Source organism: Melanostigma gelatinosum, assembly GCF_949748355.1.
Source record: "Melanostigma gelatinosum genome assembly, chromosome: 2".
Classification (NCBI taxonomy): Eukaryota; Metazoa; Chordata; class Actinopteri; order Perciformes; family Zoarcidae; genus Melanostigma; species Melanostigma gelatinosum.
The window spans coordinates 24,485,063-24,511,114 of NC_136635.1; the positions used below are offsets into that span (position 1 = coordinate 24,485,063).

General features: G+C 41.0%; 1 protein-coding gene across 1 annotated transcript; it reads left to right on the forward strand.

The window, feature by feature from the left end:
* Positions 1-1,585: 1,585 nt before the first annotated feature.
* LOC306791067 (neuroplastin-like) lies at positions 1,586-26,009 on the forward strand. The gene is made up of 9 exons (XM_079287683.1): positions 1,586-1,956; positions 12,473-12,820; positions 17,159-17,333; positions 18,156-18,250; positions 21,673-21,806; positions 22,023-22,296; positions 24,615-24,636; positions 24,776-24,849; positions 24,942-26,009. Exons 1-8 carry the CDS (start codon positions 1,881-1,883, stop codon positions 24,834-24,836), a joined length of 1,185 nt encoding a protein of 394 aa, XP_079143809.1. The 5' UTR covers positions 1,586-1,880; the 3' UTR covers positions 24,837-24,849; positions 24,942-26,009.
* Positions 26,010-26,052: the final 43 nt, after the last annotated feature.

Genomic DNA, 26,052 nt, shown 5'->3' on the forward strand with positions numbered 1-26,052 from the left:
TTCAGCCTGGTAAGCCATTGTTGTCTACTTTCCATACTAGATTGACCGAAAAATGAAGGTAACCGCTGCAAAAAGCCCAAAAGAGGGTCCACCGTCGTGAACACATTGGCAACAGCTAAGTGATGCGTAATTAACGTATCCAGGGGTAAGTTTTCCCCTCGGGCAACATGCCACACTTCCACTCTGATTGGTTTTGAACAAAGGAGGGTGTACCGACCGCTCTGACATTTCTCTAGCCGATTGGTCGATGCGAGGTTCCAGGTGGGGTCACATTTTAAATGTGGTCTCCGACGGACAAACTGGAGGGAGTGCTGTAAACTGGAGGGAAGTTTGTTCTGCACAGACTGGCCCTTTGCAGGAGTCCAGCACAAAAAAAACAAGCGTGTAGGCATTTATCAGAAGGCATGTATCAGTGGCTTTTACAGCTCTGATGGACGGGATATTTAAGGAATCAAATTACAGGCCCAGATGTTCACTGCAACTAAAGCAAAGAAGGACATGTTACAAGTAAAACGGGTATTTTACAAAAGAAAGGCGACTGAATCCGTCTCATAAACCTAAAACCCGAGTTATGAATGCATCAAGTGCTCAGGTGCCTTCTGGTTTATTTGTTTCTATTCATTGTCCGCAATTATAAAATGGAATGCACGCTGACTGTTTAGTTTATTTCAACTGGCCACATGAGGTCGCCCATGTAGCACAGATTAAAGATAGAGAGGATTACAGGAGGCCATATTGAACTTTCAAGCAGACGTTCATACAGCTTGAGAAAACCCAGGCCACTGATGTGATGACAGCATTTATAAATGAACTTAGCGAGCTCAAGAGCATCACCACAATCTCCTCACATGAAGTCATGACAGAGAGGATGTAGCCACTGTGAACTGGCTTGGAAAGATGTGACTGGTGAAACTGTGGCTGGAATTGCTTTTAGTTCGTCTGCATCACCATTGCAATGTTTTTATTAAAATGCAGCTATTCAAATCTAGACTGTAGAGGAATCTGTAGTCTCTGCATAGTTTGTGACAAATCGATCTGTCGGGACTTCCGGTGATAACAATTTATAGTTGCATTAATATTGCAAGAGCTGTTGAAAAGAGTGGAGCAATACCACAGGACAGGCTATTACTGTAGTCGCCTGCAGTTCAGTAAATACTGTATGAGCAGGAACTAAATGGTCGGGGAGGAAAATGTGCAATCTCGAGAGATAAAAAATACAAATTGAAGTATGTCCAGGGATAAGGGAATGAAGGCTGAGGAGGCACATAATAACTGCCTGACTTCACAAACAGCATCGACACATACACATACGTGTTATATATATGTGTGTGTGTGCGTGTGTGTATTTATCCACGGTCGTGAGCGCATAGGGCACGCGCAGCTTGTCGTTGCTGCCGTTGGTGTCCTACCAGCATCTATTCCCTCTTTTTGGAACAGACTTGTGTTTCGGATGCATCCCCAACACATCGGGAATCATTTCTGCGCTACTTTCATTTTAATCACCGAAACGTGACCGCGAGCGCGCAAATGCGCATCGGTCTGCGCATCTTTGAATCTTCAGAACTACGCTGTGGACAATCTCCCTGACATCCAAAGACCTCTCCTCTGCAATCCGACGAGGCTTCTTCACCGCCTTATGGCCGCACATCGGCATCCCTGAGCCGCTGGCCTCGTCCCGGACCTTTTACCCATAAGCTGTCCTCAAAAGGTCTTTGAATCGGGGAGACATTTTTTTCTTTTTTTAAATCATCCTCGGCAGACTATTTTGAAAGAACCCGGTGCTATGCTGGGCCCATCGCTCTAGATCCTGTGATTAATACACGATCTCTCCTCCCACATTCGTCCGACGGACACCCTGGTACTCTCATCGAGCCCCAGCAATGCATCCTAACGCAGTGATGCTGGCGGTGGTCCTTCTGGGGAACTTGATGCTGCCTTTCATCTCGGCTCAAAACGGTAAGAAAGCAGCTGTGACCGTGGCATCATTGCAAACAACGCGTTAAAGGGAAAGTGACTTGACTTGCGCGAGGGCGCCCGAGTGAAATGCTCGCAAAGAGGATATTGAAAATGACTGCGTTAACGCTCCTACTATAGTGTCACGCGTCTCGACAAGGCCAGAGTTAAATGGGATTCAGTTACTGACAACAAAACGGAACTCTTAACTAATGAACCAGAAAGAAAACTGACGCTGTTGCGACATTTGTTTTTTTTTTGGCAAGGTTATTTACTGTCAACAGACTGAGCCGGCTGTGCTGTAGGTGTGCCTGTGAGAGGAAAAACGAATTGAACATGTTTTCAAATGTGTTTTTGCAGACAATAAGTAGTGTTGCTGGGAACAAAGCTGAGGTATGTACCATCCTGGAATAAGTTGTGGATATTTGCATGCTAGTAGTAGCCTCTGGGTAGCCTGAGGCTGCCAGTGTGCAGTTTGTATAGTCAAAGGGGGGTTTGGGTAGCAGAGTGTGTCAACCAAGACTAAACTGTTAAGGTTGATGATCTAGTAACATATTATCAACACCTAACATGGGCTTAAGACTGGCCAACTGTAAATACCAGGCCCTTCTTGAGCACAGTTATTGGGCCTACGCATGTTTTTGATTGACAGAACTACTCCCCATGTTATATCCTGTCATGCAAGTTAAAGTTGATCTTTGTCTCTAGCCCAACTGATTCCATCTGTGCTTATTAGAAAATGACACGCGTACACAAATAACAGCCTTATTTAGTTAAACGATTATCATGTTTGAGCACCAGTTTGTCCTTTCCAAATATTTGAAGACGGGGAACAAAAAAAAGTGAGTTCAAAGAGGATGCTCATTCGTGTCTTTGATTTCACATTGCTCATAATAAGGCTGACGTGACTTGTTGGAGGTAAATGTCAGTAGCATGCTGTTTGGGTGTTCCAGGCTGCCCTCCTCTGACACAGCATGTCCTGACTTCAGATTCTGTTGAATCACATCACCCCAGAGGGGCCCACAAATCAGCGGCCACTCATGAGATGAAAGTGGAATCTTTATTTTTTTTCTTCTTCTATTTTTTAAAAGAACCTCAATGGGTCCCTCGAGCAACCCTGACATGATTGTGAAGATGTTGGCGCTTTGATATATAAATGGAACAATCACTTCCTGTGTTAATATCATTGAGGAAGCTTCTAGACACCAAATCGGTATCACTGAGATGATACAATCTCTTTTCAGAGAAAAATAAGGCAAGGGCATTCAAATTTGAATGCTTAATGTCCACGTCGTCTTTTCTGTGGGATAATCGGAAAGCTACTATGCAAGAATTAATAAGACACACGCATTGTGATGAGGTTGTGTAAAACCTCACTCCAGCGCTGTCTTTATGGATTTATTTCTCTAATATTTGAAATGGGAAATATTCCAGAATATTTACGTCGAAACAATTAAACTGTAAAATATTGGAACCGTTTGTGCCGTTTTTTAAAGTAAAACACAATATGCAGAAATGAAAAGAAGCACAATCAGTAAAATCTAGACCATTTTACAAGACAGCACAGAAACAACCTACGTCTTCATCTTGTGAGGACACAAAGAAACTGAGAATACCACAGCAGTTACACAACAAAATATTATCCCCCTGAATTATTTTCTTTCTTCTTTGTGCTTGAAGTGTGTGCACGCTCAGTGAGGTGTTCTCTGATCTTGCTATCTGGAAAATCAAATACCCAATAAGCCCTCCATTGTTTGATAAAGCTCAAGCAAAGGCATTCCAGACGCTTCATGTGGTCTTTGTGTGAGTGCCCACTCGCTGAGGCCCAGGTCACACCACAGAAACACACGTACAACCATGGGGTCAGTGGGAGACAGACTGGTGCCATCCTGCCACTAAATGCGTGGGTGCTTTGTCTGTTTAACGTAGAAATCCTGAAATCATAGCTAATCTGCAGGCATTTAACTTTCATTAAATAGACCCAGCATTCATCCCAGGTTTGATCACAGTAACAGGCTGCAGTTGGTGTTTAACACTGTAGGTAATATTCTAATATTTGCTCACATCATATGCATCCAAAAGCCATTTCATTTCTCTCTTACAGTTCAGATTAAAGTTAATAGGTGCATGGCTTCTTATGCAATCCCAGGTTTTCCTGTGAGTTCAGGCAGTGGCGTGGGGGATACTAATAATTATAAGTCCATGAGATGTAATCACTGTGTCTGGGAAGCTAGGGGGAATTCATGTCTCTATTTCCTCATGTTCAGGGAGAAGTAGGTCTACTATAGGTGGCCAGTTCCTGCGACAGATATTTGGAGGACTGTAAATAGCATCCGTCCATTCTGCCTCGTTTCTATTTTTACCACCGAGATACAGCGCGGAGAACTGTGGCTTTAAGGTCCTTTTGTGAAAGTGAATTCATTAACTCTTAATGGCCGGCCGCCTTGTGCACAGCTGCACGGCCTTCTAAAGGCTCGCTAGGTGGCTGTGAACGACTTAAGCTGAGAGATGATGTGATCTTTATGCAAAGAAAATAAAGGCTGTCGAGAAGGTGGCTGGGCCTCACCTGAGGAGGTGGTTCTGTGCCCCCCCCCCCCCCCCACAAAGCATGTAGCCTGCTCCTGCTGCCAACTTTGTTGTTTATTATCGCTGCCCGTGTGAATCAAAACACATCAAAGACAACCATTAGCATTACAAGCTGATATTATTAATTCCATATTCGAAAATCAACTATTTATATTTGTTTTCTGTCATTTAACTGTAAGCAGTTGCTTGAGATTGAGCACACGCAACAGCAAAGGTTTGTTCCTGTTAAGGTTACGCAATCAAAGTACAAAGACACGATGTAGAGAAAGCTATATGCCCACGTATATTACAATATGCACTGCAATGACTGTTATTCATGTCAATAAGCGGCCCTCTAATTCTTCTAAGGGCAACATTGTGTTTTCAGATGAGCGTTTTACAGCTGCATACCATTCAATCGATAGACCTATATGATGCAGCAGCTTGTCCATTATCATGTTTCTGTCTATGCTCTGGACAAAGGCACATTTGTAAGTCTGGAAAATATGCTGTGGGACTCAAGCCAGCTCTTATACTGAGTCACGCCTGCCCACTGTGAAATCCGATCTGGACCGCACTGATTAGGAGCAGCATGAAGCAGTATAAAACACACTGCAGGTATTTAGATGCGCAACTGTAAGGTGCGCAAAGTTTCTTTCTTTCTCGACAGTGATTTGTCAAGGGAAGGTTTTTGCTCATGATGCGTGCTGTTTCTTTCAGCACCACCTTGCCTCACAGTCATACAGTTACACACATTCACAGCTGGAAGTTCCCCAAATTTAGCCACAGCCCCGTTCTGCCGGAACAGCCAGTTGAGTGTGCTGATTTTTCCCATCCGCCTGAGTATTTTAACTCGTAAGTGACCCAGCAGACACAAGGTTGCTTCTTCTTTTTTTTTGAGAGGCTCATGTCAACTGATGTTCAGAATACCAGGCTAATTTAAGTAGGAGATTTAGGAACAGCATTCATCACCCTGGAACAGAACAACTAGTCGTGGGAGAGACTCTCCTGAAGTGTGGTTCTTCTAATTTTAGAATTTTCTTTCTTATTGCGATGATGAGAATCAGTGTCCCATGATGCACCTATCTCAGCGCTTCTTGGGTTTAACGTCAAATCATTTGAATCCCTTGTTTTGACCTCTGAAAGAGAAATAGGAAGTGCTCGCTGGTTGTGATTAGAGGATGGGATTAGAGCATTTCTACCCAGCACAGGGGTTATAGGGATTTAAATCTCATTAAACTGTTGCCTCTCTTCTGTGATCTGAATGACAGATTCTCGAAATTCAGCTTGGCAAGTAATTGCAATATTTTGCCACGTTGCTCCAATGCAGTGACATCAAACGAGGCATGTGCTGTATTTCAGTGGTGTGGTAAAGTCAGCGAGGAAAGCTATAACTACTCCCGTCATCAGTCTGTTCAAGGCTTTACATCATTACGGCCTCTCTGATACAAATTTGGCTGCACACTCCATATCACACCTTCAAAGTGTATATTCCAAACTGTATCTGAAGTTCTTAGATGAATACTTGATGAATTGGTCCATTTTGAAGTAAACGTTCTGTTACATGACTTCTACACATTCAATAGCATTTTTCCTGTACAACATGCCAATGTTGATATTACTACACTTGAATGTAGGGACTGAAAATGGCCTTTTCGGACTTACACTGGGTGTTTTGCATGTATCGGTTTCATAAACAAAAACTCTGACATGTACTGCACATTACTGCAACTGCTGTTACTGTTTAGCAATTACCTACTGTCCATGCATATATTATTTTACATCCATTTTAGCAAATACAGATGCATTTAGTATACCAATAAAGATTTAGTACATCCCAATACATAGAATATCAGATACAGTATGCCACAAATACCAGGATGTCCTCCTGCATCAGTTCGCATTTTGCAGTATGCAAGCCAACTTGCTTTTCTGTCTATTCTGACCCACAGTCTTCTGCTCACTAGATATATGAGCAAGAGCGTCAAAGTTCAAGGTGCAATGTTATGATGAAGTAGTATCTCCCAATTGAATGCGTACTACATGCGATGGTATGTACTTTGTAAGGACAGCTGCAGTATGTACTAAAGGTAAAAATAAAAAGTAAGACATTTGGAACACAGTGTATGTTTCAGATGCCAAACAGCAAGCATTTAATATAGCTATGCACCAGTCTCCGTGTACAGTAGTGTAATTTAGCTTAAGTTGGAAATAATTTTAAAACTCAGTGTAAATATTGTAGGATTTTACATGAATGGATTTCAGTAATATGCAGTACTTGTGACTCGTAGTTAATTGGGTATAACATGCAAAACCACCAATCTGGCCCATTAAGCTTGAAAAATGTTGACACATAAAGGAGGATAACATTGTGCACATTTAACTCAACACTAGAATCAGAACATGGGCTAAAATGACCAACGACTGCTCTCCGATTGCATGTAACTTTGTTTCAATACAATATTCAAGTCCCCCCAGTCTGTGACTTTTCCTAAAGTTGTGTTATGTAGCACCCTATAAGGGCCAACGGTTGGAATTGACCCCCATAGAGAATGCAGTCATTTTCACGCTATTCATTTTGCACCATTAGATTGGTTGCCATAGTGCAAGGCTTTGTTCCCTACTACTGTGTGTAATAGAGGTGCTTTGAAACTCAAAGGCTAACCTTCACTCTGTACAAGATATTTATAAATGTAAATAACTGTATTATACAAACGTGTGTGATACATAAATTAACCTTATACCATGAAAATCAATGCATTCTAACAGAGGGTACATTTTAGCGGTACTTGTGTTGTAGTCAGTGTCAAAGAGTGTTAACCACCCTCAGTAAAAAACGTAAAAGGAAAACATGATAAGGATTATGAAAAAATATCAAGATATTGTGGCTGATCTATAGACACCCATAGTAAACTCACACCGGCGTTCTAACTTGTGTGAGGGTGTGTGCAAAGCGTCCTTGAGTGACAACTCCCTGACTCCTCATTTGTTTTGTGGCCTATTAGGGCAGGGTAAGTCGTACCTTTCTGATTATTTTAGGTAACTGGTGACCGTGACATATTCCCAGGATAGCTATGGACAAAAATCGTCAAGAATAACTGAAACACCTGTGTGGATATGGGTGGCCTTTACATTTCACCAATCTGTCACTTGAAAGTAACAAAACAAAAGTAAAAGAAAACAAAAGAAACTCGACGAAGAGGGTCAAACATGAGTTTGTGCGACTTGTAATACTGTATGTGCTATTGTCACATAATACAACTGCTACCAATTCCTTCATATAACAACAGTGGGTGAAAGATACGCATAAATGATCGTCAGAACTACATGATCTCGTGTGTCATGCACATATCTGTCAGAGTACCATGCAGGTACAACAAAGATGCACCCGCACCCAAACACACACCAACTGCCTACTAGCACATGACCAGTTCAGTGGCCCTTGCTGCTTTCTCTGGTTGTAGGATGGAAGCTGACTCACTCTCAGGCTGAATGGTGGTGTGTGGCTTGCTGTCAGTCCTCAGGGGAGCTCTCCTCTCTACCTACATCAGTGGAGTAGGTGGGCTGTAATGACTGACTTCCACACAGCCTAAGACAGAGCTTGTCACAAAAAAAACCCCTACAGGTTATTTTGGGATTCTATCATGCACATGTCATGAGGGAGTATAGTTAGACATGGTACTGTGAGGGATTTCATTATTTGGTGTTGAATTATTTTCTGTTAAATCATCTGCAGCATCATGGACATGTTTGACCTCCTTGGTCTGATTGCATACCAGCCACCATAGCAACCACACCTCTGCACACATTCAATTGTAGATGTTAGCCTTATTGTGAATTCAAACAGAGAAAAACACAATGTCTCTTCTTGCTACATTTATTGATGTAACAGCCCCACCACAGCTAGGTCTGTTTGGCTAACATTTTGGTGTGTATTCATTTGTGTTGGTCTTGCAAACTTAATAGTTTAACATGTAACATTACAATACAGACCAACTAGAACATCCCCATGTTAGCGCCGCAAGAAATAGCAATTAGCCACCTTTAGCAACTGAGGAAAGGGCAATAAGCGTTTAGTCGATAGGTCTTTATTACTTCATGGGAACTAATACTCCCGGCATTCACTTACTTTGTTTTATTATTTCCTTTGTGTATCTATGTGTTAGAGAGCTTGTTGTCTGTGGTTTTAATTTGCACATACAAATATACATGAACTGTGCAGTGGCTTCGTCATGTTGTGGAACTTCTATACTGTATGTCATTTTACAAAAGTTATTGCCATGCAATAAGTCAATTAATGAATGAGTTGATTAGTTGATACAATTATTTTGATTAGCGATTAATTGTTAAACTAACTTACCAATTTAACAATAATTTACAGTTGGTAAATTACTGCATCAGTTTTATATTGTTTTTGGTTGAATATCTTTGAGTTTACGCTGTCGGACGGACAGAAATATAAATTTGAAGACATTATCTTCAGCTCTGTGAAATCCAGAAGGACATATTTTACAGTTGACTGACACTTTGGACGAAGCAATATTTTGATTCGTTGAAAACGGAATCAACAGATTAATTGATAATTAAGACTTGCTGTCTGTTGCAGCCCTACCAAGATTTTCTGACTTTCACGTGCAGTAAATAAAGAGACAGATGTGCCTACTATACATATAAATACACCATAAAACAGTGAACGTGTTCATAGCATAAGATGATGCGATACGTAACTCTGCTTCGTAACTCTGCTTGTCTTTCAAGTCTTTCAAGTTGCTGAGATCTGACCACCATCTATTGCTCCTGTCTTTGCCGCTTCTTGTCTTCTAGCACGCCTTTGAAATGTATGCGTACCGGCTGGCTGCTTAGTGTTTTGTTTTCACTGCCACTATAAGCTCCTTATTTCAACAACACCAAAATTGGTCTGCTCATTGGCCGAGTGTTGTCTGTAGTTTGTTCTGTGGGTATTTCTCCACACAGCCTCCCTCAGCCTGAATTTAAATGAAGTCTGTTCCTTTTTCCGATTTAATTTGCCATCACCTTGGAGGACATTCATTCCTTTTTTTTAAAAGCAGATACTATCCTGTGATTATGAGCACTTATTCATGGCAGACAGTTATCTGTGCCATGTGCCGAGCCTATTTGCTGTCATACCCATAGTCATAGTAAAGAATGGCATAGTAAATGTTCTGTCAAACTGAAATATTGCTTTAACAATGTAGGCGGATGTGCTTGGAGTCACCCTCTGGGATTATGGGGTGAGCGTGATGGGCCCAGATGTTTCCAGAGAAAAGAAACAAATGCTAATTACTCTGCATATCTCTAGGCATCGCACAAAGGAACACAAGGTACAGGCACCAAATATCCTCAGATACATCTCTTGCAGGAATACTGCATTCATTATTAGATTTATTTGCGAAAAGATCCTCTCTTTCTTTCTGATCATCGAATTCATTTTCATATGAGTCACAAACTGGTGTTAAGCAACAGACTTGTCACCATGGCACGAACTAAAATCCTTGTATTGTTAAGTACCGGTATGTGAAATAATTTGGCTGTACTTTGACAGCCTTGTTGAGTCCAGTGCACAGAGCACGATGTACTGTAAACCCTTTCATTGGTATTTATCTTCTTTTCTCTTAATGAAATGTAACTGGCTTCGTTGTGGGGGAGAGCTGGATGTAGTTCTTTACACTCCTTCGTCAGGCTTCCACAGGCTTATCTGTTGATGTGCTTATGATACATTAATTTGAGCAGGGCAGACAGATCAGGGAGGGCCTGTAAGCTGTTGTATTTAGACGCAACACACAGTCCAACACTCGAGAGACTACAGGCTCCTTGTTCCCATGTCCTCTACAACAATTCAGGGCAGAGTTAAGGCAATGTCTTTTTTAAATTGTATTCAAGCACGTGTGGTTTACAGCTGACAGGCTGCAGGGCCGGCAGAGAACAGTATCTCTGGTCCAGGTGATTTGTCATTAGATGAGGTTCATTAAGGCTGACAGTGTATTGTTGGGCTAACTGCTGATGTGAAACAGGGTCATGAATCAGGCACAGGCACAGCATGGTTCACTCACAGTTGTGATAATAATGCTTATGGATCCTATTTTCTTTTTAATTCCACTGCATTTCATATTTGAAATGTGTTTCCTGTTCCACAAGGCAGCAAGGTTGTTAGAAGAAATGGGGTCTGTTTTTACAACACCCTATAAAATCAGATGCCAGTGGCGTGATGTATTGGGGATATGAGTGCATGTTGAGGTTACACCTTATATTATATGAAGTCAATTTTGCTTTAAGAGCACAAGTCAGCCAAGTGTGATTCTATCCTAACTCTCCTATTCCACTTTGACCACATGTGCATTTTGAAAACCTGCTCTTAAAGTCCAGCTTATTCAAAATGAGAGCTGGCTGACCTCATTCCTGACATTACCAGCAAAAGCTGATATGGATGAAGAGATTAGGTTTATACATACATACAGTTACATCTATTTGTGACAATTTCTGTCAATTGCTTTTTATAGGCATCTCAAGCTCTGAGAAACAAATATAAACCATGAAAATTGGATGTGAGCATTTTCCTTCAGTATGTTTTAAAAAAAACACAGGGTCATTTAACATGCTAGAATATCATAGACAAGAATTGCATGGGTTTCCTTCAGGATCTTCCCCCCCGCAGTCCAATGACACTCTAAATTGCCTGTGGGTGTGAATATGAGTGTGAATGTGTTCGTGCGTCTGAATGCATTTGCCCCGTGACAGACATGGGGACATGTCCAGGGTGTACCCTACCTACCCATGTGTGCTGCTGGGATAGACTCCAGCACCCCAGTGACCCTGAACAGGACAAGTGGGTGTAGAAAATGGATTGAAGGATTATGGGACACTGTTGTGGCATATTAAAAGATTAATGAAAAATCTTACAAGCGTATATACCAAATGAAGAATGAGACAAGTTTGCAGGACTGGTGAAATATAATTTCTGCAAAAAGAAATTGCTTTCTTAACGGCTGTGTTATGGTATTTTCCCAACCAAAAATGAATAACTCGTCCCATTGCCTGCGGCCAAACTTTCAAGATTTTATCGATCAGGGACCTGATAGTTTTACGACCGACAATGCTCACTATACCCAGGAATACACGTAATTGTACATGTTTTAATTTCAGCAGGTCTAATAACTCATAAGACATTTCTTCCTGAGTGGTGTCAGTGAGACTTAAACTCAAGGGGAACATTTTCCAAGCCAATGATTTTTGACAAATCCTGTGATTTCTTTTTTTTATGCTGTGTTTTTATTTAGTTTAGTGTGTGGCACCCTCAATGTGGTGAAGTAGGAGTGGTGCCACTGATTGTTGCTACACAGGGAGTGTAGAAAGGGCTCGAGTGATTGGTCACCTACTTGACAAGGCTGTCTGATAAACCAACCTTTAAGGTGACCGATTAAACTCGGGGAGAATGTGCAAATAGAGTTCTTTATAAAATGTTATGGTAAGGTGTGCTTTACATGTACTGCATTCAATGTACGATTAAGATATACGATCCCGCGTTTACACTGTTCGCTCGAGCATAAGCACATGAAAGGTACAATTCAAAAATCCTGTTGCGCTCTAAGGTTAAATGTGGGGGAGAAGGAAGAAAAGAGAAAAGGAAAAGAAACCAGCACTACTTGCTGGCATGGACTTTTGGCTGGGTGGCTCTGACTTGGTCTGACAGTTGTATGGCCTTAGTGAGCCCAGGAACCCTGACGCTGAACGGACTGCTGATCATTAACCTTTACTTTTTCCTTCTATCGATGATTTGATGCTTTCTTCTTTTTTGTTTGCCTTTAATCATCGACTCTTTTGTTTGTATGTACTCTAAATTTGATTTCCTTCTCCATCCCTTGGCCTTTCCGCACCTTCCTACTTCTTCTACCCTTTCCTTCCCTGCCATCCCGATCTGCCATCCCGATCTCTCCAGCTGGGTTTGTGAAGTCGCCAATGTCTGAGACTAAGCTTACGGGGGACACCTTTGAGCTGTACTGCGACGTGGTTGGCAACCCCACTCCGGAGATCCAGTGGTGGTATGCTGAGATCAACCGAGCTGACTCCTTCAAGCTGCTGTGGGAAGGAGCCCGTAAGCGCCGGGTATCCATCAACACGGCCTCCGGCGCCAATGGGGTCAGTGTGCTCGGCATCACGCGTCTCACACTGGAGGACTCTGGGACCTATGAGTGCCGGGGCAGCAACGACCCCAAGCGCAATGAGCTCCGACAAAACCCTGCCACCACCTGGATCCGCGCCCAGGCCACCATTGTGGTGCTACAGAGTGAGTGGTGTATGTCCTGTAGTAGATGATGAACAAACTTCTAATTCCCTGTCCCAACCAGTGTTCTCTACTGAACTCAGTAAACTCCCTCTCTTCCCTGAAATCCCTTTGAGCATCTTGTTGTAAATGACCACAAACCCAGGAACGTTACCCAGTTTCGCTCTACATTTCTTCTTCTTTCCTCCCACACCAAACCTTTGTTCTTACTGTCCCGTGTGTCCTTTTACAATATTCTGATCATTATCTTTTTTCTCTGTAGCCTAATATCACCCATGTCCTGTTCCTGGATTTATTTGTGATACTTATTCCCTTAACATTATGTTGTGTCTCTTGCGTTAACGTGGATTGTTTTCCTTACTCCAAAGCCCTGCCTGCTAAATGCAGCGGAAATCTAGTGGTGCTTTGAAGTAATGGTGCTTTTGATTTGTCTTTCTTATGGGCACAGTGTAAATGGGACTGTAAGAAGACACAAGGAGGGATCCGTTGAGGTGTAAAAGAGTGATTCCTGCTGTCATCTCTTTCCTGATGAAAGCAAACATTTTCTGCTTTCAAATAATTTGTGTGTGGTAATCCAATAGAGGAGAGGCCCACGTGAGGGCCTTGAGTGCCTCATTTCTCGTTTAGATGAGGCAGAGATTTCACTTTTACCAAACAGAATCTGAGCGCTGTGTAACCTTGTGCCTTCTCAGCCATTAAGTGTGTGACTGTGAATCAGTAATGACATTATATCCTTTAACCCGCTGCTCTATGCACACAAACATTCAAACAAACTGGATTTCTACTGGATCTTTCTAATCTGTACATGCTTCAGTACTCTGCTCAGTGGAGCACAGGGATATGTGGAATGTTGTTCGTCATAGTGAAGCCCTCTGAGAAGCTTAGAGGTGTTTGATCCTTGCTTGCTCTTCTGATTGGACTGACACATTTTGATTTCTGTGTGAGCACTATTTGACAAGGTGATGCAATTTAAACTATTATAAGATGTGCAAAGGACACCAGCTGTTAACCTCTCACATTTACTTGTTCACTACTTTCCTGCCACAATGTAACTTATCAAACCTACAATTCAAGTCCTCACCAAATATATTCTGTCATTACTGAGGAGTAAATCGGGTTGCCGTCACATCTGCATGTAATATCAAAGTTGTTACATGCATATAACAGGCTATACACGATAGCTCATTGATATGAATGTATAGTTTGCAGGTGGGGAAACAGGCCAAAGATTGTCTTGTGAATGGAATCACTCTTAATCAACACACCCATAATCAGTATATGTATATAGTAATTCATTCCCATTACAAAGTTTCTTAATCACTTTTTTTTGGCATTTGGATTTTTAGGCAAATCCCCCCCCCCCCCCCCCCAAAAAAAGAAAACAAAAACAAGTTGGTTACTGTCACGTCAATGTGCTTAAAGTGATACTCTACCCAAAATATAGTGTCTTCATTTGAGTATGAAACTCTCTAAGGAATTGTAGTTTTCTTATTGAAAGAACAGTTTGAGATTTTGAGGAATGCGAAATGTTTTTTTTGTTATGAGAACCTTGATACCACTTTAAAGTCTTGGGAGTGGATTGTTCTCATCTAACTCCGAGCAAGAAAGCAAATAAGCATATCCCCCGAAGAACATCAGCTGTGGTCAGCTTTAATTCATGTCAAATACAACTGATTCCAACAGTGGCCAGTTGTCAAAACGTCTGTGGAAACTTCTCTAACCACTCTTGCATCATTGTTGGTAACGTGACACCAAAATATGGCTAAATACAGTGTTTCAGTGTCTCACTGCCTTTTCATCACCCTTCTTGAAACGTTAATTTAGCTGTATTTTGGGGAAATGTCAGTTTGGAATGTGACTGATCATACGAATAGACGTCCGAGGAGTAGATTATGGTACAGGAGTGTTTTTTTCGAGGTTTCTGTGGAGGATTTTCCATTTTTTTGAAATTTGGCATTCGGAATTCACTGAGGCCCAAAGGAATTCAGGCTGAACACAGCTGGTTCCTCTGTAAATCTCAAACCATTTTCAAACACATGTCAAGCCTTCAAAGGGTGAGTGTTTCATACTCAAACACACACACACAGATGTTTCATCACCTTAACTAATAACTACCGGTAGCTATTCAACAGTGCATGTTTGTGAGACTTTGCTTTTTAAAACTGCCATAATGATATGTGAAGTTCTACTGATTGTATTGCAAAGTTAACACGAATGCCTGTTGTAAATTAGACACCAGAATGTTTTGAAAACTGCATATCCTTGTGAAGAATGAGTGGTTCAAACCATTTAGCTCAACCACGTGCTCAGGAGGCCCACTACTCTCTCTGTGCCAGCACAGGTACTGGCACATCTCTCTGGCGGTGCACCTCTTGCATTGTAATGTGCTACAGTATCATGATTTGGGCCTATAGCTTTGCCTTTTACAAAGATGTAATGCTCCCCTAAATATAGACCTTGCCAAGTTGGTTTCTATGGCTCTGCTATTCAGCGTAATAGATTTAATACATCTTGGCAAAATGTAACAGAATGACGCTCTACTATCAAATATATTTATAAATCTGGCAGTTAATTGGATACAATATTGATCTAAATGCAGCACTGTATTACAGTACCAACAAGAGGAAAGGTGATCAGATTTCACCACATCTTGGCTCACTTGGAGCAACATATTATGTTTCGTTACATTCTGACATGGCGATACATTATCCAACAGTTACCGCTTTTTTAAGTTCTGACAAGGTGTCCTACAAACAACCTTCTGGTAAAATCGCCCATGGACCACTGTGCCGTGTTTGCTAAATGTTAATTTATGTACCTCATGTTGTGTGTGTGTATGCATGTCTCAAAGATGCTATTAATAGTACATGTGGTTCTGCTTGGAGGAGGGAGAGAGAGATGTTAGTGGGGAGGGAAGAGATACCCCGTTAGCTATTGACTATACAGCATTGCAAAAAGAAGGTGCCATGAATGCTAATAGAAGACACTTGCAGGTCTCAGTAGCCCGTCTTTCCCCTTCTCCTCCCCTTTTGCCTTGCTTGTGTGGCCTTGCAGCAGCAGCAGCCAGTAGTAGGATTATGATGCTTCTCCTCTCTGCTCCTCCCCTCGGGGGCTCCATCGTTGCCATGGTTGGCCCGCCTTGGAGGAGGAGGAGGAGGAGGATGGAGGGGCAGAGTGGAGGAGGCTTCCTGCTCACTACTCAAGGCAGAGCAAAGGGCGCCTCGCTCTCAGATGACACCTCCTGCTTCCCTGAACGTCCTTGAGAAATGGACCCTGGTATTGTTTAGCAACCAGTGTGCTGAGCAATTTAGAGGGCGAAGTTATACAGGCGTAATGCAAAATGTCAAAGGACTGTTGAGTTTATAAATCTACAGCTCAGATCTCCAAGTACTACATGGCTTTTATTTAATACCTCTATATTCTGATGACAAAAACATGCAATCTTAGTGTCGGCCATCTTGGACAGCCCATCCAGATGAAACTATAAAATGACTGCAGTTATCAGCTACGGTATATCTGCTATCTGACTTTGTGACAGCACATGATTGTACATTAAGAGGATTCAGAAAATCATCTTTCAGTGCAGTGCTCTTACCAGAAATAAGTTTGAGATTGGTATAATCAATTAAATTAATATTTGATTTCGGGCTGGGCGATAATTCAATAAGATCATTTATCGTCTTTCAATGGAATCGTATTGCGATGAAATGATGTATCGCGATATTGTGAAACACGATAAAGTCGTCTAAGCTGATAACAACAAGCACATACCAGCTGAAATTTCTCAGTAAATCTGATTAAATTCAGTGAAATCAAACTATTGTCCTGATCTGATTCCGCTGTATTTGTGTGCATGTAAAGTGCAAAAAAGTGTATAGCTGGAAAGTGTATAATTACACTTAAGTTCTTAATCACACAGGGGTATACAAAAATAGGCTTGCGATTGTTTCATATCGACTATTTATTAAACAACCTGAATACATGCTATATAAAGATATAGTGACCATAGATTATGACCATATCGCCCAGCCCTAAATTGATCATTTTTAGTTTTTCTCAATATCAGAGAGACGTTTCGTAAGCAGTTTCTCTTACACTCATATTGTTGATCCATCCAGAAATAGTGCTGAATCCCTTCCTTTTTAAAGATAAATGTTTGATACAAGGCCCTTTCATGTTCACATTTCGTCTTTTGTTTATTTGTTGTGTGCACTTTTGTCTTCACTACATAGACACCCTCCTACACAGATCGTATAAAAACAGCATACAGCCTACAGCTACTACATCACCATGTGTTGAGCCCCACTTCTGTGATAAGGTTTGACTGTCTCTGTCTTCCAGAACCAAAGATCAATGCCTCTGATCAGACCGTCCTGTCAGCGGAAACACCGAGCAAAGAAATCAACCTGCATTGTGACCTCACCACTGCCCACACGCCCCACAAGGAAAGCTTCTGGGTGAAGAATGGACAGGAAATCCAAAACACACGGACAGAGCTGAGGAACACAGCATACAGGTGACAAACAGCTTTGCCTCTATGTAGTAAGTAAGTCGGACATATTTTGGGACATAGGAAATTGATCTCAAACACTGAGGGTCTGGAGAAAGTCTTGTGAGGAAACGTTGGAACGCAGGACCTTGCTGAGAAAAAGGCAGCACACTGATTGGATCTAAGTTCAAAATAGGAGTGTGGCTCACATTTTCAGAGATATTAACTCGAGTTTGTCAGTATTTGCTTGTAAATGGGTCAGACCACGTACAATAAGTAGCCAATGTCCATGTCGGGCTCGTTTTTTTCTGTAAACACGGGAGAGACAACAACTCGTCAACTTCATACACGTCATCTTCAAGCCGTCACTGAGGCAATTCATGAACACATTTTTCTAATGTTTGATGAAAAAAAAGGGTTGTGTTCTTCATCATGAAAAGTTATGCATCTGATTACATAGCAACTACCATACCCTTAAGTAGCAACGAGTTGTTACTTCCTGCTGTCACACAGAGCTACTGTCGCCCCCGTAGACATACCAGACTTTCCCTAGCCACGAAATGAGACCAATTGGTCACTTCCCTGTCACATTACATCAGCTATTCTCTGAGGATTACAGCTAAAAAAATGCCCGTGGTGCCCTTCCCCGTAAAATCCAGAGCTGCTGTTTCGTATGCCAGCATTGTGTTTCCCATAGCTTTCCAGTTTTCAAGCGTTCACTACTCTAGTCCGAACTAATAACTCTAGTTAAACTGAAATGAGTGTACTTTATTTACTTGACGACGTGCAGTATAAGGGACTGGTAAATTGAAGTTCTGGAACCAGTTGGTGTTTTGCATTTTGTTGTAGGATCCTTCAACCACAGGCAGATGATTCTGGGGAATACATGTGCGTTTACACATTTGCCATGGCACCGAATGCAAATGCTACAATCGAAGTAAAAGGTAAGATTTCTCTGTGACATGTCAACACACAACCTTTGACACGTGCGTGACACAAGTATCACAGAAAGTGCCACTGTCTGACAATTGATTTGCTTCACGATGTATTCAAATTTCCGAAAAGGCCCAGGCTTTAGATTTGGCTTTTACCTCATCATCTGTGGTTTTCTACTGAGAGATGGAGCGATAACAGTGTCGGTCAAACATTAACCATCCGAAGCCGCGTGAAGACGGTTCTTGTTGACAAAGACGTTTGAATTCATCCTGTGCAGCGGTGATGACAGCGTGGGGCGGTTCTCACTCTTGGCTTTCACTGAGAAGACAGTGTAGCAAAATGGACAGGCACTGCATATGCGGACCAAAAGTCCATGAAGGCAGTTGTACACTTATGCACACTGAATAAAACAGACGGTTTAAGGTTTGCTTCTTACTTTTATATTTCATAGAACTGACAATGGGAGTAGAAGTAGAGAAAGTTAACTCGGACAGTCTATGTAATAAAAAAAAAAAAAAAAACCCGAACTGAGGAATTACTGTGTTGGTTTCATTCAAGCTGACAGCAAAGCCCTCAACTTGAATAATGAATCTTTTCTGAGAAAGGGCAAGTGAACAGAAGCTTGCCTGTGTGTCATGCTTCAGCCAATTTGCCGTGGCATGGCTATGGTGCACACTGAACATGCCCTGCCTCTTACTCCGCGGCGGTCTTTAAGCGCTGCCTGATTGCGTAACATGGGTGATGACCGTGTGTGTTCTGCTTTCACTGGATTGTGAGATGATGGGACTCATCGGCATTCAAACTGAAGTGTCCTAGCCATCACTAAGCTGCAGGCCTCTGACTTGATGTCTCTCCCCCAGAGACAAAGTCAGTTCCTGAACTAAAATGATGATGCGTGCCCTTTTAAATAGGCCATGGATGTCTTAAAAACACACGAAAATAGCGGAAGAGTTTAGAGCCGGTGCCGCTGCTGGACCTAAACAAAGCATTTTCTTCAGTTCTTAAACACTCTTGTGATTTTCTAGAGGTGTTTGAGATATTTTGTGACCCAAGGTAGCAAGCCCACTGTTATGCTAGCCAGCTTTGCACTGCGCTTCTGGCAGCAGTTCACTGAGATCCCTCGCCTACAGTGTCCTTGGCACGATCATCCTTGCAGGACTCAGCTCAGAGGCAACAGATGGAGGGTTCTGTGATGTTGTAGGATTAAGGCTCTGAATCCGGTCCCAGCCATCTCTGTGGCAGCAGTGGAGTTTATTGTCTGTGATACTAACCTTACCACAGATACATATTTGGTACCTCATATTTCTTAAAGTTTGTTCAATGTTAAGCACGGTGTGCTGACAAATGTTCCTCAAGATAACAAATATTGACCGTCCAAGTTTATACAACTTCACTTAAATCATCAAAACATGTCAACACTTAAACATAAGAAAATGATTTGATTGGATGTCTTTTTAACATCTGATGTAATCTTTTTCTTTATCTTTCGGACAGCTTTGACCTTGCTCCTCCTCACACTCATACGTCCCTTTACCTCCGTCTAGCACACACAGATTGATAATCACTGTAATTGTAGTCGGCAGTGTGAAATGGAGGTTTCTGCCTGTTTTAGCGCTACTCCGAGGTGCTGTCTCTGCGCCGTCTGTCACTGAGATAATACAGTCAGGATAAGGCACAAATAAGCTTGGCCACTCCCCTGCTCAGGGGGCACGTGTGCACCATAATTAGAGTGGGGTGATGTCACCAAAGAGCTCAGACCCCTCCTGCTCCATTATCCGTGCGCAGCTGAAAAATGCTCACTCCACACCTCTCTCTTATCCTGCTTAATTGCATGGAAGGAATTATTGTAATTTTGAGGATTACTGGAAAAGCAGGAACAGTTATCTTCCTGATGCTCTGCAGAGTTACAGGCAGAGTCTGTGTCTGACCTTTGGGAAATACTGTGTTCTATTGATGGATCCCTTTGACTTGGCATCTGTTGCAGTGCTTTATGACATATGCCAGCATTTATTGAATTTAAAACCTTTGTGTTGCATTTTTATTATCAGTGAATTCATTAATCAGAGATAATTTACCCCATTTTTTCTTTGGCTCAAAATCTCTTTTGTGGAATTCAGAGTGGAATTATTCTGAAAGGGAACATCTGGAAACGCTCATATCATACTGATCCCCCTCTTCCCTGACCTCATTATGAATTGTATTGAAATGTTTTTTTTATCTCAACCAGAGTGATATTCTCTCTTGCTGGGGTTTTGTGGTTGGGGTGTACGTGCTCATCCAATAACTGCACCCTCAAGATTATCCTTTTTCATTTTATTAATAATTCTAGTCCACCTCTACTCCTGTGCAAGCCTCTGTTCTGCTGGACTCAATGTAGTTTTACAAATACGGCTTCTTTCATCTATCTTTCTAATTGGCTTAAAAGTCATTATGGATATTTATTTTTATATTTTAAGGGGAGACACCCCAGGTGAGTAGGGGAAAAAAATACAAATAAATGTCACCCGTTGATTAGTTACATTTAGACAATACATTTTTTTGTATTACAAGTTTTCTGTAATTGTACAATGAGGCATTATTTAATGCTAACAACTGGTGAATTTAGGAAACATCTACAGATGCAAATAGACAAAGTAGCAAGTGGAACACCTAAATGTGCACATGTATTTTGGAAGATTTATTTCCACTCGACTGAAAAAACGTTCTGCATGAAGTTAAGTCTCCTCTTAAGCTTATCAGGTATGAACTACTGAGAAAACCTGCTAGTTTCTACTGCTAAAGAAAACCTTTGTATTTTAGCAGAAGTAATGTTATTTTGTCAGCGTTAATCAATTCCAGCCCCCATGAGGTTTGGAGTGCGCGCCTGTGTCAAAGACTCATGGGAGCAGTATACTCTAATAATTAGAATATAATTAGTGCTACAGTATGTGCTGACATGATTTGGTGTTAAAACTATACTAGAAAGTACAGTGGTAGATACCCATTTACCTTAAAATACATGATCAATACCCCTGTATCATGTTTTAGCTTTTAATTTCAGGGAAAGAATAATAATACAAATTGTTGAGTCAAGTGGAAAAGAGGAAAGCCTTGAAACGAAGAAAACATGGTCCAACACAAATCCAGTAACCTGTCCGTGAGATACTGTGAAGTACATATGAAGTAATGACATGAGCAATGTGATGCTTCTTCTTGACTTCAATAGCTTGAAGCTATAAAATGAGCCGCTTATATTGTAACAGAGACTCTTAATGACACTTCTCTTTCTTAAATAGACGTCTGAATAACACAAATGATTACCCGAGTCAGAACAGCCAATCATGCGTTCCTTACTCGTGCCATCTGGTAGGAGTTAAAACATGCCTTTGAATGTCTTGCTTCTGCCAACTCAGCGAATCATCCTTTTTATTTATTTATTTTACCTTTCCAGCAAAACCTTATGTCACTGGCCACAAGCGAAGTGAAAATAAGAACGAGGGGGAAAATGCAATGCTTTACTGCAAGTCTGTTGGTTACCCACATCCCACCTGGACATGGCGTAAAACAGACGGAACATCCTACACGGTATGTACATTTATATATAATATATACATATAGGCCTACTGTAAATATATATACATTTAAAAACAGAGAGACAGAGAGAGAGACACAGATAGACTGATATGTGGGTGTACAATAGGTAGACACAACAGAGAGCATGCTATATATCTTCTCCAAATTCAGCTTTTTTTTAAACATTTTCAATGTAATCAACTTTGAGAAATGGTCATTGTGTTCCAGGACATTGACAACTCCACTGGACGCTTCCTCATCACGATCAGAGACAACTACACGGAGCTCAACATACTCAACCTGGATATAAACAGCGATCCTGGAATATACCAATGCAATGCTACTAATGTGATTGGAAACACTGCTGATACCACTATACTTCGGGTGCGCAGCCACCTTGCACCGCTTTGGCCTTTCCTGGGTGTGCTCGCAGAAATCATCATCCTAGTAGTCATCATCGTTGTGTACGAGAAACGCAAGAGGCCGGACGACATTATTGAGGGTAAGTACAACTTTTTCTCCGTTACAAGCAGGAATAAGTAAACTATGGAATCATGAAAGTGGATTATTTGTGGTCTATTTTCAGCATTCCAATTTGAATCCTTTGAGAGGTTCAAGTTTATATTTTGTCTGGTGTCTGATTTTTGCTTTTAGGGTAATGCATTATTTTACAAGTACATTACTGTACATGGCAGCCCTGAAACTTAGAGAAAAACTGTGAGATAAGAAATGTGTCCAGGGAATCACCCAGTAACTCCCCTTTCCAAAAGGACAATGGCTGTCAGGTTTAATGTCATCAAAAGAGGAGCCCATTAGATTGTAAGCTACTGAGATGTTAAAAGATGCAAGAACCACAAGGTTGCATCTGCTCTCAGAGGGGATCTGTAGTGGCCAACTGTCTATCAAACGGCTGGCTTCCTTGCTTCTCGACCGATGTGGCGAGAGGAGAAAAGAAGAACATTGTCACGTATCAGCCACATATTGGATGCATGCGAATAGGACCCTTTATAAATCTACATTAGGCATACAACAGAGGGTCCGAAGCACACCTTTCCAAGAGTGTGGCTATCTGTGTGCAGTCCGCTTATATAACTGAATTGGTTACTATTCTTTTCCCCTTCACCTTCTTTCCAAATGGCAACATAATCTAAGTGACAGATCCTGCATGGTTTTGGAGATTTTATTTCTTTCTGTCAATGTGTATGTTCTTACGAGCCTGCAGTCCATCCAAAACATGATGATCGTTGCTGAGATATAAACACAAATCAGGAATGAGGACCCCCCCAAGCTCACGATGCACAGCCTCTCTAAAATCTCCTCTTAGCATCCCGGATTCCCAGAGGTTTTGGCCCCTGTCTGCATGCATTATGAATTGTGGTCTCTTGATGGCTTTGCTGTCTTTGAACACTTTCATACTCCAGAGCCAAGGGCTGTGAGGCAGCAGCTGACATTTATACTCTGTGTTTCAAAACCAGTTGCTGAAATTACAAATTCTGCTGTGTGAGGATTTGCTAAAAACAAACACATGTACTTTATGTAATGAATCAAATTTTAAGCAGTGTTCAACCATCAATCTCACACAGTAAAAATCCATTATTTGTTGTGAGCTTGCGAAGGCATTATAGTAAACATAGCTTTCGTGGTGTGAGGTGTGAAAACGGTGGGATATGCTGACAGATGTTCCTCCTCCAAGTGATCACAGAACCGTGTGTTTTTTGTCGAACATAACTGCCATTTTCTGCTCCATATTAGTGCCATGGAATACTGCTAATGCTCCTTACCGCCGACTTTTAACTGCATGGAAAATATCTCACTGTAACTGGTTACATTTTCATCTGTATGTCAGACACCAACCACCTTGTTGACCCCAAGTCTGTGGGTTTTTTGTCACTCAATGCAACAATATACACAAGTTCCTCTTCCTACAGTGTTTCTTGATGTTATGTATGTTATTTATTGCACTGTTGTATGATGAGAGAGAATGAGAGAATTTTATTTTGCGGCCCAGCTGAGAACATTTTTACTTTAAAATGTGTATTTTTAGAAATTGTATGATGATAATCTGAATGGAATTAACACTGCATAAAGTGATATTAACCACTGTGCACTGCAGAGCATTGAAGGGATTCATTTTTTTTATGCCAAGTCAGTCACAATGTCACACCCATGTACGAGGCTCTTTCAAAATCACTCTGAAAATGCTGAGTGTAAGTAAAAGATGGCTTTAAGAGAACCCTCCTACACGTATATGCTGAGTCTGAAATAAACAGGAACCCCATGGATTCAGATGGCATGTGAGGTTATGTTTTCAATGCTTGGAGTTAAAGTTGTGGTTATTTAAGAGACCATACCAGGATGTTTTCTTCTAGCCCTTCTACTACAAATATGTCACAGCCATTAGCAGCTTTTAGTGTCGGAAAACCTTTTTTTTTAATGCAGAAACCTCTGTGTATGCTGCTTTCCTTCTGAGCCTGTTCAACAGACACCAGGCTTGTTCAGCAGCTGACTCCCATGTCTGTGATGTCAGAGCTTCCCACCAGTGCACGACTCTGCCACACTAGTATTCAAGTATTGAAAGCAATCTGTGCTTTCAGCTGCATCCTCGCACAGTGTTGTTTTTCCCCTTTTAAAGATTTGGTAATCTCTCGTAAATTTCAAGTTTCTGAAAATGGATTTTTACACCAAATGACGGAAAATTGTGAAAATAAAGTACACATATTTTGCAGTAAATGTGCTGAAACATGCAACACAGATATTTACCTTTTCTCATATTTTACTTCTGTGTTCTGCTTTTTGTCCTGCTCTCTTCTGATGTCAAAGATGATGAACCAGTTGGACCAACGTAAGTAAATATTCCTATTTCTACACGTATAATTCATACAGAAATACTGGGATTTGAATGGCTGAATATGTCACTAAATCACTAGTAGGTCACTAAATCACTAGTAGGTCACTAAATCATAACTCCTTTTTTTTTCTAGGAAAACAAATTCAACAAACAACCACAAGGACAAAAACACTCGCCAGAGGAATACAAAATAAGCAATTTACTCAAGTAAGACACTGTTGTAGGGGATGTGGGCTAAATATAGAATTTACTGTGAGGATTATCCGTGGTCACGCCTTCTCTTGATTTTCTCTTCACAGACAAAATGGCTAAACTGCATTTTTGACAACATGAAGGTATCAGAGGTGGATAGAGCTCCGGGCAGTTTCGAAAAAAAGCACATCTTGTCTCATTTTATGAGAAACAATATCAGCATAACACTGGCAACAAAAAGAACATAATGGCTGTCTTAAGCATGCCTTATTCAGTCTTGCGTGGAGAGTTCAGGATGACGAATAATGACTAAAACCACCACAAAGGTGTACACATTTTTAATGTGCTGTTGATGTCTCTTTTATTCATTTTATCATATCCTCAACTGAGGTGATCCCTTTTGTATTACATATCATGTACAATGCATGCAAGATAATTACGCAATAGGATACTCAGAATAGACATTTTCTGTTGTTATCCCCCGTGTGGCTTTTTTTGCATCTGAAATGACCAATGTTTTTTTTATGGATTCAGCGTTATGATATAAGTATATATATATATATATATATATATATATATTGGTTTTAATCTTGAGAATTTGTACAGCATATCATGGTCAGTTAACGATGTTTGATTTTGTGACAATGAGTCCACTTTATTGTGAAGCAAGGGCTTCAATGGCAGTATTTAAATTTAATTGAGTGATTACAGAAAATGACTTGTGTTTAACTATCTAAACAAAAATGATAAGTGTATTATTATTTTTTTCTTTCCAGAGTAACTTAGGTGTCTTGTATATGTTGAAGTATGAGTGTTCAAATGATAGGAAATCTTTAAAAAGTATTTTTTTTATATTTCCCAATTTCATTCATTGTTTTTTTTTTCTTTTTTCCTCTCTAACTGTATAGCATGGCTATAATCCTATGCAATATGTATTCTTAAATAGATATATGGAGGGCAGTTTGTTTTACTCAGTGAAGCTTTAATATTGTGGGATCACTTGGAAGCTGGCATAGCAAAATTCACTGCTGTAGCTGCATGACTCCTCTTTCAATCCGATGTATCTATGTGTGTTGCGGTGGAAATGGACCTGCATTAAGGTGGGAAAAGAGGGACCAGAGTATATAGCCACGATCAAACTTATGAGTGAGACCAATATTTATTTTTTTTCTGAATAAAAAATGTAAAATTGAATCCAGATTTGTATTGCTTTGCAAG